The sequence below is a fragment of the Balaenoptera ricei genome, chromosome 18 (assembly GCF_028023285.1).
Source record: "Balaenoptera ricei isolate mBalRic1 chromosome 18, mBalRic1.hap2, whole genome shotgun sequence".
NCBI classification, from domain to species: domain Eukaryota; kingdom Metazoa; phylum Chordata; class Mammalia; order Artiodactyla; family Balaenopteridae; genus Balaenoptera; species Balaenoptera ricei.
Genome location: NC_082656.1, coordinates 67,940,486 through 67,954,115, shown reverse-complemented (window position 1 = coordinate 67,954,115; position 13,630 = coordinate 67,940,486). Strand labels below are relative to the sequence as shown.

The window sequence follows — 13,630 nt, the reverse complement described above, 5'->3', positions numbered from 1 at the left end:
CCTTTATATTATTAAATCCCTTGTGTTTATCCTCATCAGAGCGTTCTTCCAAATAATCTTTCCATATGCTCAAGTAAACTTTTTAAGAATTGATAATTTAAAAAATGGATTGCTATGAATTTTACAAACAGAGCCATAGAGAAACATTTTTAAGGGTATATACATCTTGATACCAAGATGTAAATATTGAGGAGATTAAAGTGGGGAAAAAAGAAACATGCCAGGATGGTACTAATAGTTATAAAAAATATGTGGCTCTTTGGCACGACCCTGCAGTAAGAAAGTAATATTTAGCAATAATCTTTGTACAAACATGACCTTCTTGGGGTGACATAATACCAGACTTCTGTTATCTATTGTTTTAACTTTACCTCTTAAAGTAATCATCTTTCAGTTTATTTGTTGGACTGCCCTCATAAATGGGCAAGCTCATCTCATAAGAGCAGTTGAATGTCAAGGAAGAATTTAAACGAAGGCATATATCCTCTACACAGGAAACACTCAATGTTTTAAAAACAGCAGTGGAAAAAAAAAACCCCTTGCAGTAAAGGTTTAGAGACATCCTCAAGGAAAGGCACAGATGTGTATTAGTGATTTATCTTTCTCATAAGCCCAACGCAATACACGGCATTGAATTACAAAGATAACGTATAACAAAAAGAATTCTCCGCCAGATTCTACACTTTGTATTCATTAGTCCTCCCTAATCCAGTTCTACAGGTGTCAGCTCTTCTTTTACTAGTAAGGAATTCGGCCACTTTGACAAGGGTGATGAAGAAGAAGAAATGCCAGGTGCTGGTGTTCGGAGCAACAACTTGTCTCCACTTGCCAGCGCCATAAGACTGTCTCCTTGGGACTTCCTAGAGGATTATAACCTCCGGATGGACTGTTTCATGAGTATTTATCATCTTTAAAACTGATCAGAAATGCCAGGTGGTCATGGTTACAAGACACCTGTTTTCGCGCATTTTCTGATAAAAGCTTCTCTGCTGAATTGCTGATAAATATTGACATTATGTTTCAAACCACATGCAATGGCTTGAAATCCTGGCTTCTCTCACACAAAGAATTAAGCTTTACCATTTAGCTGATTTCTCTAAGAGCAAGAACCACTGTAAGTGAGAACTTTTACCTTGAATTTCTTTTTTAAACGTTGGTTTTAAAAACAAAACAAAAAAAAAAACGAGACAGGCCAATTAGAAAGACAGTAGATTTTCAATTACCTTGGAAACTCGATTTGCAACTTCTCTGCCCACGGTCAGCCCCTGGACAAATGTCCGAGCAGCAATGAAGGCGCGAGTGACCTGAATTTTCAGCTTCCGGGGAACATCTCCAAATGGCTTCAGCTGGTCCGTGTATTTGCTCACGCACTCCAGGTAGTCCTCGCTGAAGTGATACTGTGGGTTGATCAGCTGAAACATTCGTTCCAGGAGCCGAGCCCAGAAGTCATTGAGCATCTCCTCCAGATTCACATTGCCCCCGGTGTAGTATCTTTTTAGCTCTGTGAAGAGGTCCTGGAACACTTCCGAATTCTGCATGTACAGCATGCCATAGGTCCGTACAAACATATCATTTAGTGACTTCTCTGCATTTTCCAGAAGCTCTCGGAAAAATTCTGCAAATAAAACAAGAAAGCAGTCGTAAATTAGCAAGATCTAGGAAGCCCAAGACATCTACTTACCTTAAAAACAACTGCTTCTAATGGTTATTTTCACAGAAAAAAAATGTATCCTGTGATTAAGGAATCCACGAACTGATAATATTTTAAATGAGATTTGACCTACATCTATGATCTTCTCTGAGTCAAAGAAAACAGAAGATCATGGGATTCTGTCTGAAATAACATCCATTAACATTAGGAATTTACCATTTAATACTCCTCCAAAAAGGTTCAATTATATTTCCATTTATTGTTAATTTTAGAAAATCCTATGGTTTCATATTAACTCAAATCAGAATATGTGGCTAAGTATTGTCATTAACATAATAATAAATGCATAAGTGATAAAAACATTTGCTCCAGTCTATTTACAAATCTGTTCTACCACCAAATTCAATTAAATTGCTTTTATTTGGAAAAGTTCATAAATGGGATATTCAAATTAATGTAATATTTGGACTCTTTGTAGTTGCTATATATAGCAATCAATTATCAGTGTTTAGAGATTCATAATGCAATTAAATGCACTTAATGCCAAGGCTATAATAAACATAATTTAGGCTGCCATCATGCATAAGAAAGTTATGAAGTACCATGCATTATCATCATATGCTATCACTATCATTTTATAGCACTTGAATAAAATATAGGCATTTGGGCTTTCTGGTTAAGAGGTTCTAAATGAAAAAGAGTCTACCAAGAAATGACCTTTCGATCCTGCAGTAGTACTTGAGTGTTTCTGGGAGTAGTAGTAGGCAAAAAATTAGGATGGCAAAAACAACGTCCCTGGGTACTGGTAGGTCCTCATATTAGTCTCCCTCAAGACACAGTTCATATGTGTATGATACTTATTCATTTGCACAAATGAGCCTGGGTAGAGCAAGCTCAAGTTTTATCCCATTCAGAGAATGTGACTGGGGGTGGGAAAAAGGCTATGGAAAGATCATTCTTCTGAGTCTGTAAATCCAAGTTACCAACAACAGAGTAATTCTGCTTTACCTCCTACAGTTCCCTCTTATTCGCGGAAGCTATGGCCCCTCTCAGTTAAAGCCGGGGAAAAAGCAAGTCCTGGATACCTCAAGGAATCCCAGTAGGAATCAAATAAAAACCTCTTCTTTTTTCTGGGGGCTTGCGGGATTCTTTTCCTGAGATGCAGAAGAGAAAAAGCCACGACTCTCTCTATGAATTCTATGGAAGCTACACCTAATTTCGTCTTTATCAGATGAAGAAGCACTTGATTTAGCTACCTCAATTCCAAATAATACAGCATTGAATCACTGTCTTGATAAAATGGTGTCTATAATGGTGATTATTTTGTATTTGTTTTCAAATAAAATCAGTACACTAAATCTTAAAGAGGACTCTGTTCAATGTTTATCCTCTTACTACAAAAGAATACATTTTTTTTTCTTAAATACAGAAATTATGTTGCTACAGTGGTTAGCAAAAACTGAGGGATTATCTGAAAGTCATGGCTTATCACCCCTGTGTCATCTTGTTCAAGGCACCAAATAGTTCTTATTTTAATTTTTCCCAAATGTAAAAATCAGGCTAAATAGTATTAAACCTCCCTAATCTTCGAGGATTCATTAAGGAAAATCACTTCGGGCAAAAATGTTCAAAACTGTTAAAGGATTAATTAATCAAAATATTTATATATGCTATATGTCTATGTTATTTATGATTTTTTGAAATAAGAAACATTTCAGAAGTTTTTCAGAAATTTACTAGTAACTTATATTGTCCTAAAATGGAAACTATATTAAATTATTAATATTAATAACAAAGTATAAAAATAGCATAGTAAAACCTTTCAGTCTTGAAACCAAGGATGAAAATAGCTTGGCCTTGTTCATATAGGAGCAGAGTGAAAGGCGTTATAATTGTGAAAGAAACTATGAAAGAATGGAAAAATCACTGAATTGAAAAATACTAATATAATGAGACTGGAAAGTAGATTTTCATCAGGAGCTCAGGATAGCCTATTCATTTATCTTCTTTTTGAGGTCAATTATTTTGTTGGACTCTGAAATAAAAGCTTAATTTACTGAATACAGCGTACTGCCTTCAGCAATGAATAGTCAGTAATCAGTAGTGTGGTCTGGATTTGCAAGAGAAAAAAAAAAAAAAAAGAAAAATCTTCTGGTTCTCATTGTTCTCCAAAGATTTCAGGTATAAATCCTTCTCTGTAGGGATGAAAATTTTGTTTTCTCTTTTACAGAAGGTAACATTCCTAGACTTTTCCTCTCCTGACACGGGGAAAATTAAATATTAGGCTTATGACCATTTTGTAGCTGAATAGTTAAAATCAGATTGCCCACTCACTGTGCTTTGTGGTTTGTGTCTTTATGCTTAAATTAGTATCATAATTGAATATAGAAACTAAGTTATCAGATTTCCATAAATACGGCTCAAGAAACATTTTATTAGATTCCAGGATTAAATTTGTGTTTAAGGGTGTGTCATTGTCTCAAAAGTTTGCTCTTAGCTTCAGTGGTCCTCAAAAGTCAAGTTATTATTCCGTGTTCAAAATCATTATACAGTTTAGTGATCTCACAGTCAAAGTTAATACTTGGTATTGAAGGATGCTAATGCATCAGGCAATTACGACAAATGTTGGTACCCTAAAGTACATTGATCTTAGACCTTATGAAAGATGGGGATCTGAGGTAGTGAGGCAAAACTAATGTCCTCCAAAAAATAAGTATTCTCATTTCATTTTTAGCATGCCCACTGACTTAAACTTCCACCTTTTGAAGGGTGACTCTTTGAACAAAGTATTTTATGCTTGGATGCAAACTGTCTCAGCAAACCAAACAAGATGGGGATTTGGAAGACAGTTATCACACCCATTTTGCTGAGAGAGTATTATGCCCAAACAGCATAGAGAATAAAATCGAAGAGCCATATAAGGAAAAAAAAAAACTCAGTCTAACCCTTTGCTTAATGGGAGAGGTCAAAGCTCAGTGGATAAAGGCTTCAGTCAACAAAAATTCTCATCTGTAAGAGTTTGGCAGATGAAGATGTTTTTTAAAAATTTTTTCCTTCCCCAATCACAAAATATACATCAAAGGTGGTTGCTTAGGGCTCAGTTATGCTTTATAGATGCACAAAAGAACTTCTTCCAGCCAGCAGTAGCCTCTGGGATGATTTTATTCATCTAGAGGGGAGATCTGGATGTGAACATCTGTTTGCTGCAAGGCAGACTGCCCCAAGTGGGAGAACAATCTTGTAGATAAAAACCACCACTGTTCCAAAAGCAAAAAGAAAGTCTATGCGTGCCACGGATCGCTTGGAGAGGCCTCTTAAGGGGCAAAAATCAACTCCTAGGAGCCAAAAGGTGCCCTAAGGATATCTGAGAAAGGCTTCAAATAAAGCCTCCAAATGAATGGATCAAAATGTAAGGTGCACACAGGACCAAGGGGAGGTGCAAGCAAGAGGAGAAAGGCAGACTAAAGGCTCTCAAGGAATCTGCAGTCCGCACAAAACAGCAAAAGCTTGGCCCATTTAAGCTGGAAGTGCTATCTAGTTAATATTATCGTAGGGGGATTGGGCATGGCAACTGGATCAAGCACTGTTTAGCATTTACCCAGAAGCTGTAGCATCTTCCTGTTCTATTCTCATGCTCTCCAAAACACTTCTCATTGAAAGGTCATTTAAAATGAGTGCTTCAGATGGTGGTGTAAATCCACTTCATCCCAGAGCCCAGTGAGTGAAAAGCTTTGGTCACTGGTGTCAGTGGAGACTGTATCCATGCATGATCACAGACAGCATCTGTCTCACCAGGGGAAGCAGGTATATTCACTTTGCTTCCCTAAACCCACATATTTGTGTTGTGTGTAGTACTCTTGTAATCTCTTTTTTTCTGCCCTCCTCTCCACAAAAGCATGCTAAATCAGTTCAGCCAGCCCAGAACCCAAGCTTTGGCTAAGGAAAAACCTCAAGTTGCTGGCATGGAGGGTAAGTGATTCAGAAAGCTGGTATCCTATAAGGGCTATGTTTCATAGACACAGGAAAGCTACCACCCTGCCCCTGACCCAGGCCCTTTTCAAGGTTAAGTCACTAGGAGAGTCCTTCACTCTGCACACACCTGTCAGCTTTCAAGTATATCTTCTGAGATGACTTCTCCTTTCAAAGTCTCCTTGCTTACATCATAACCTGATGTGACCAGCAGGGAAATGCTGGGTTAAGGAGGAAGAAGCACCCCAGTGCCATTTACTCTATTCTCCGGTAGACTTACACATGGTCCCTAAATGACCCACCTCTCCCCACTCCCCAGACGGTAAGACTCTATAAGAAGATTGGTGCTGCTCAGGGAGTCCTTGCCACATGCAATGTCACCCTTGGCAGGTCATGGCTTATGTGGAATGGACAGCTGGATGCCAGTCTTCTACATCAGGGGTCTCTGCCTCAGGACTGTTGACATTTTGAGCTGGACAATCTTTTTTTTTTATTATTTTAGTTTACTTTATTTTATCTTATTTTTTTTAAACATCTTTATTGGAGTATAATTGCTTTACAATGGTGTGTTAGTTTCTGCTGTATAACAAAGTGAATCAGCTATACATATACACATATCCTCATATCCCCTCCCTCTTGTGTCTCCCTCTCACCCTCCCTATCCCATCCCTCTAGGTGGACACAAAGCACCAAGCTGATCTCCCTGTGCTATGCGGCTGCTTCCCACTAGCTATCTATTTTACATTTCGTAGTGTATATATGTCCATGCCACTCTCTCACTTCATCCCAGCTTACCCTTCCTCCTCCCCGTGTCCTCAAGTCCATTCTCTACGTCTGTGTCTTTATTCCTTGGACAATCTTTTTTTTTTTAATTAATTTTTAAAATTAAAACAAATTTTATATTTATTATTATTTTTTTTGCCCCACCATGCAGCTTGTGGGATCTTAGTTCCCCAGCCAGGGATTGAACTCGGGCCCTCACGGTGAAATCACGGAGTCTTAACCACTGGACCACCAGGAATTCCCTGGGCTGGACAGTCTTTGTTGGGTGTCTGTCCTGTGCACTGTAAGATAACAAGTAGCATCCCTGGCTTCCGCCTACTACATGCTATGGGCACATCCTTTCTCCAGGAGTGATGACAAAATTGTCTGCAGACATTATCAAATGTCCCCCAGGGGGACAAAATCACACTCACCCTACCCACTCTGCACCACCCTTCTACTGATAAATTCCAGAAGCCTAGAAATAGGCTATCGATACATTCCGAGGAAAAGCCAGCACATTTCTAGACCTCATCAGCCTCACAATTTATTTACAAGATGAACTTGAGGATCTGTGTGTGCTTTAAGTGAAAGGAGCTGAAACATGCATCATATTCACAGGTAAGGCTGTTGGTGACCAATACTACCATTTCCACGTATGGTGCCTATCACAGGGTAGGGCCTTAAAAAGTGGTGACTAGTGAACGAACAAATAGATGGTGAGCATGAACACCTGACTCAGGATGAAATACATCCTGACTCCACGTGGACCGGGCTCCTCTTAGATAGTAGTAACTGTGGGAGAGAGATGCTACAACCATATCTTAGAGCAGACATAACTGATGTGCCCTACTGTCACCCTCCAAACTCATGTATTTATAAATATATAAACATTCATACCCTCCCATGCTCCATGGTCATGTGCACCTACATGTGAAATGCCCTGTGGCCTCTGCTCAAAAGCATGGTGGTTCTTGAGACGGCTCTACCAGACCCTCGCTTCCTCTCTGGACATCTCTGCCTGTTCTGAGCCACACTTTGCCTGGTTTCACTGCTGCCCCTCCTGCTGCTGGTCCTGCTGGGCCTTAACCCCACGGCCTACGATCTCACCAAGCTGACCGCGTTCACATTCACTCGCGCACTTCATTTAGGCAATGGCTCGCATGAGTTAACTCTTCAATCACCCTATCTCCTACACTGCAGTGAAGCCTCCTTCCATCCAATAGCTAGTCATATAAACTCAGTTTGGAACTTTGTTGTTTTCAGTAAGCAAGACAATGCCACGTTTTATTTCATCATTACTCAGGTTAAATAATTATGTCAGGGAAAGAGGAGAACTATTTTGAAGACATATCCTATTATATCATCTTTGTAGTTTTTCTTAAACATCAGTTGCGTTTTTGTGTAAGAAACAGACCCTCAGTAGGCATTTTTAAAAATTATGGGGTTGAAATTAGATAAAATGATTTTCAAAATAACAATTTATTCAACAAGGGAGAAATCAGAATCTGTAATTACTGAGACGAAGTTGCTGTAAGCAAAACTTCATTTGTGATTTGCCCCTTCTTTATCTCTTAATTCATACTTTCTCTTGCTCCGTGTGTGTGTGTGTGTGTGTATGTTTTCATAGATTATGTTTATTATGTTATAATAAGCATTATGATTTAGTCAGTCAGTTCATCCCAGGAATTAATAGAAGCCTATATAATTTCAAAGTGACTTAACAATAGTAATCTACAGATTTCCTGTTTGAGGGATTATTATAATCAAACTGCAGATGAGGAAATTGAGGCCCAGAAATGTTAAGCAAGTTGCCCTAGACCACTAAGCTGGCGCACGACCCAGAGCTCCAAACCACTGCTGACAGGGTGAGTTCTAGGAGACAGTAGGACAGCAGGGCAGCTTTGTAGTTTACACGAAGTCCAATTTTCACACTGTGATTTGAATAATTAATGAGAAGTATAATAAACTCCTGGGACACTGGGTAAAACCATACTTAAATATAAATTGCAAAGTGCATTCTAAAATCAAATCTAAATTATCTTTTAAAAATAATTTTCATGTGTGATTATTTTTCCACTAATACCAATTAGCTAATGTAGATAACTGAGACTGGAGAGCACATGCAAATCCCTAGGGTTGGTATATCTTCCTCAAAGGAGTGGCTTCCACTAGAAGAAAATCAGTGACCGAACCTGTGATTATAGCTACAGAGCACAGAACAGCGACTGGTATGCAAAAGGGTGCTAAAATTATTTGACTTCACATATGTCCCATTTTATAACATATATATACACGTATATTGTAGATATTGTCTTATAATAACATGTATATATTATCAACAAATACATTTAAACATTTGAATAAATTCAAATAAGCAAAATATAAACCAACAATGGCAAAGAATATGGGAACAAAATGCTCCAAATATTTAATATCCAGCCCTTTACCAAGACATTTTGCCAATCCCTGGCAGAAAGTGTCAAAATCCTAAGTGAGATGTTTTAAGATAAATTAATCAAACAGAATGTATTATGCCTTTGAATTCTTGTAAGTAGGAAGACAATTTAATTATTAGTCTGTTATCTCTTAGTAGTAGAATAAAAGTTCTTTCCTCCATTATTTTACCTTATATGTTAAAATTTGCTCTGACAGCCCTGCAGTCTGTTCACCTCTTTATATTCCCCTGCGAGGTAACTAAAATCCAAAAGTAAATTCTTAAATCACTTAAATGATTTAGAGGATTTAGGTGACTTTAGTGATTTTAAAGTAGACACCCTAAATTTTTCTAAGATTGTGGTTTAATGAGTCCCTGGAGATGTTCATGAGGAGAAAATCTTACAATAAACCTGGAATGTAAAATAGACAGTATAAAAATGAAAAAGGAAAAGAAAAAATAACACTCTACTCTGATACTAGGTTAAGGTTAAAAAAATAATACAATTTTCTTTTTCAAATTTCTTTTCATGATAATTAATGAAAATAAAAATTTAAACAATCTCTTAACATTGTACAAGGCCCTACAACAAAATAAAATGCTCATAATAAATCTAGGAGAATTCTTTTCAGAAAATAATAAATATATCAGTTGTTTAAAATGTTACAATACAGAAGTCAAAAGTTGTTTGCTATATTAATCCAAAGGTTATTTTCATTACATTACTCCCATTGTATGCTGGAAACTCTTACAAACTAGATCTAAGTAAGTAGAAATGTAAGAGTGCTGGGGAAATACTTCTAACCCGTAAGTCAGGAAAAAAAAATGCCCAAAAACTTAGGATACAGTAAATGCATTTTTAAACACATTATTCAGCTCAACTGGACATCACCATTCTATATTCTTCCAAGGTATCTAATCAAGTTGACTAGACTTTTCCATGAAGAAATTTTTAATGAAATGTCATCAGTTTACAATCATGAGTATTTGTTAAAAATAACCAATATCTTGCAACAAAGTCCTTTAATTCAATACCATTAAGGTAAAGTCAGCTGAAGAGACCCAAAGCCAGGAGATTTTTCAGAATCAGGTGTGTAATTCAGCAGCAAAAAGAAAAGTTATCTGAAAGCAGCACTCTGTAACTGGCTGATATAGGGAGATTTGAAGCAATAGAGCAGTTTATAGAAATTGTTGATTTGAATTCATATTTCGCAAGGTGAAATTTTTTCTATACTTAGTGATCCTTTACACATTAGATTGATAAATGTTTTATTTCTTGGTAGGTTATTTCTCCCAAAGATCTCTTTTAAAGTAAGAAAGACTGATTAGGCCATTTATGTTCACAAGGTGGTATAGATAAACTATTAATGCTGGGAGTCATGAATGAAGTTGGAAAGTTGCTGACGGTTGCTGCCAAAAGCAAACAAGTGTTTTGAGACTGCAGATGGTATTTGTATCTCACCCTAAGCAACGCATATGAAATTGAAATCTGGGATGTTTTCTGAGTTCACCTTCGTCATTGTGCAGCTCCTTAGCTTTGGCTTACGGACAGTGTTCTTTAGGCCTTGCCCAACACCCTGCTTCCATTTTTTTCTGATGACATTACCCACAGCATGGAGTATATGCTCTCTTTGTAGTATATTTCTCTCTTTACAAATCCAGTTCTTTGTCCAGCTCCCCTGACTTCTTCACCCAACTACTCATTGGGCCAGAGGGTAGAACACACCTCTCCAATATCAAACCACCAAGGGTGAACTTTGGGAAGTGGGGCTAAAGGTAGTTTGTAGGTGAAAAGTCAATGATAAGGACCTGGGGGTACTGGAACAAGAGATTATGTAGGCTTTTAGGGAGAGTAAGGAAGAAGAGCCAAAGGAAATTTACTTCTTTTTCCCTCTTGGTTGCCCATTAAAATCACTTAAAAAAAATCTTGATGCCCAGGCTGCATTCTAGACTAAATCATAATCCATCAGAGTGAGATCCAGGTATCGATATATCTTCAAGCTCTGCAAGTGATCCCAAAGTATGGCCAAGATTGAAAATCACTGCAGCTCTTCTCTGTTCTCTAATACTTTCATTTTAGGTCAATGCATGATTGATGATGAAATGGGCAGGGAAAGGAGGAATAATGATGGAGGGAGAAGCCATATTATACATCAGGAAAGACCTTATTTTCTCCTTCCCTTCACTTACTTTCCCTTCTCTCTTTTCTTGCAGTAGAAAATTAGTGTTCTGGTCTTGGGAAGGCAGCCAAGCATTGGTCAGTGTCCAGAGTATGTGAAGAGCACTGGCAGTGGTCCTGGGGGATAAGAGTGTGCTAATCTCTTTTCCTTTGTCTTCCATCTCTTTTTCCTTTTCCACCACTTAACACCCTCTCCCCAGTCACCCACTGCCTTCATTGATTACAGGACAAGGGACTTATCCCATGGTGAGGGAAGGAGGGGTACAGTATGGGAAGAGGGAGGAAGAAGGTCTGATAATGTCCAAATTAATTCATAACAAAGGGAAATGGAATGATTACAAAAGTCTAATCAGGGCATCATTTAAGCACATAACATGGACAACAGGAGGAAGAAGTTGTGTATTGGGAAATGCTGAGTTGCAAAAGCATAATTAAATATAACAGTTTTTGTGAAAATATTGTATCTTAATTTAACACTAACTTATTAAGTGGTATCCTTTCTGGCCCATCAAAAACCTGCAACACCAAAAACATGTGAAAAGTCCTGGAATAAAAAGGACTTTTTTACTTTGCTTAACAGATGTTTAAATGAAAGCAAAAGTCAGTACAAAGCATAAGTTTTAAAAAATAAATCAAATAATAATATATTCACATATTTTGCTATACCCCACCTTCAGTTTTGAGTTGTTTTTAACCATCTACACTTTGCAAAAGAAGAATGTTAACCTTTTTGATATCTACTACTTGTCTGCTTCTTTTTTTTTTTTTAAAAGAAAAAGTGAAATGCAGGATACCTCTAATAAAAGAAGATGGTTCAAATGCAAAGTAAGGTCAAAACTATGTGTGTAAAGATATTCCTCCTTTATTTATTTTAGCAAAAAGGAGAGAAAAATTAAAAATCCCCAAAGAATGACTAATCCACACTGTAAAATATTATGTGACGTTTATAATTGTTTTTAAAGAACATTTAAAAGCTAACTCTTACTAAGCACTATGAGTGAGCTGCTGTTCAAAGGGCTTCTCATGTGTTAACTAATTTAATCTTGTCAGCAACCCTATGAGATAGTTATTATTATCGTCTGAATTTTACATTTGGGGAAACAGAAGCACAGAAAAGTTAAGTAACTTACAAGGTACATAGCTAACAGGTGTGTAGCTGGGATTACAAACCCAGGCAGTATGGCTTCAGAATCTACAGACTCTATAGATAATATGAGAATTGAAGCTTATAAATTTAGAAAACTCTTTTTAAACAAATATAATACAAAATTACAAATACAAAATAAGGCATAGGACCTTGGATAGGGTCTATTCAAGTGAAGGGTCTTGAAACATAAACTCTACCAGATTCATGGGAAATCTACCTCTAGCATAAGATATGATGACAGAAATTGGTAAGATATAAAATGATACAAAAGGATGTATCAAGTACAATCCCAATTTTGTAAAAATAAATAAATGATAAACACATACACATTGAGAAAAATTTAAAAAATACATATGCAAAAACAGTTTACAATGAGTAGAATGTTATGGTTTATTTGTATTTTCTTCTCTGTACATTGTTAATTTTCCAGAGTTTGTACAATGACTATAAATTGCTTTTATATTTGGAAAAAAATATATATATTATTTTAACATGAAAAGCCCTCTTAAACACAAAAATATTGCTTGATGACAGAGGGGAAATACCTAAATGCACAGAGAGGGCCGAAAATAAACAAGAAATTTACTCAAAATTACAGACTATACCAGCAAAGTAGAAGGAATAGAATTTGAGTCTTTTGACTTTAAATCTAGTGGATTCCTACTGATTAGTAAAAATGATTTAATTAATAAAAAAAGAAATAAAAAGTACAGCATGCTGGCCATAAAATAATGCTCTCAGTAATGTTAGGTAATTATCTATTAATATTAAAAACATCTACACTTTGGGTTATTGAATAAATGCTCTGAAAAATACAGATAATTTCTATTTATTTCTGGATGGAGAAAGGATTTCTCTAATTGATGTAATCAGTATTCAACAAAATTCCAGTGTTCATTATTACAGATGTCAGCTCAAACTAAAGAAAAAAGGCCATCAGTTTCAGATTTCAATTATTATGAATTTAAAGTCATTGTCTTCTCTGAAGAGCTTTTGGTGGGCATTGGATGACCATTAGCACAGGATGATAAATTGTGTAATTCTAGGAATGTTTCTATAAACATCTGACAACAACAAAAATGTAAAGAAAGTCAGGGCAACTTCCAACCACCTTTGTCACTCACCACATGCTTGAGCTTGTTGGACAAGACTAAGAGATGGCACAGCCTCCCCAGGTCATACCTTAGGAATCATTTGATTCCTTAAATCTATCAAAGGGAAATGAACATCAGCCCCACTTGGCAGCATAGATGTTTAATTCAAATGTAACTATATTGTTTTGATGAATGCATAAGCAATGGATATCCTGGTATAGGTATATAATAAGACTTACAGTATTATTGTGTAAGATATAAATACAGATGAATTAATTTAACTTCGATCTAAATTTGCTTGAAATTGGTTACATTCACTTTGCCAGTCATTTACCAGATTCTTCTCAAAGAAAAAAATACTGAATTCATTAATCTCATGTTGTATGATGGC

At 36.6% G+C, this 13,630-nt stretch overlaps 1 protein-coding gene across 1 annotated transcript in view; it reads right to left on the bottom strand.

Moving 5' to 3' along the window:
• The window catches only part of GPC6 (glypican 6), a 1,070,003-nt gene that overhangs the window by 521,865 nt on the left and 534,508 nt on the right, over positions 1-13,630 (bottom strand). The window contains exon 3 of the mRNA XM_059902833.1: positions 1,224-1,615. Within this exon, the coding sequence (XP_059758816.1) occupies positions 1,224-1,615 (392 nt within the window). The remainder of the gene's footprint in view (positions 1-1,223; positions 1,616-13,630) is intronic.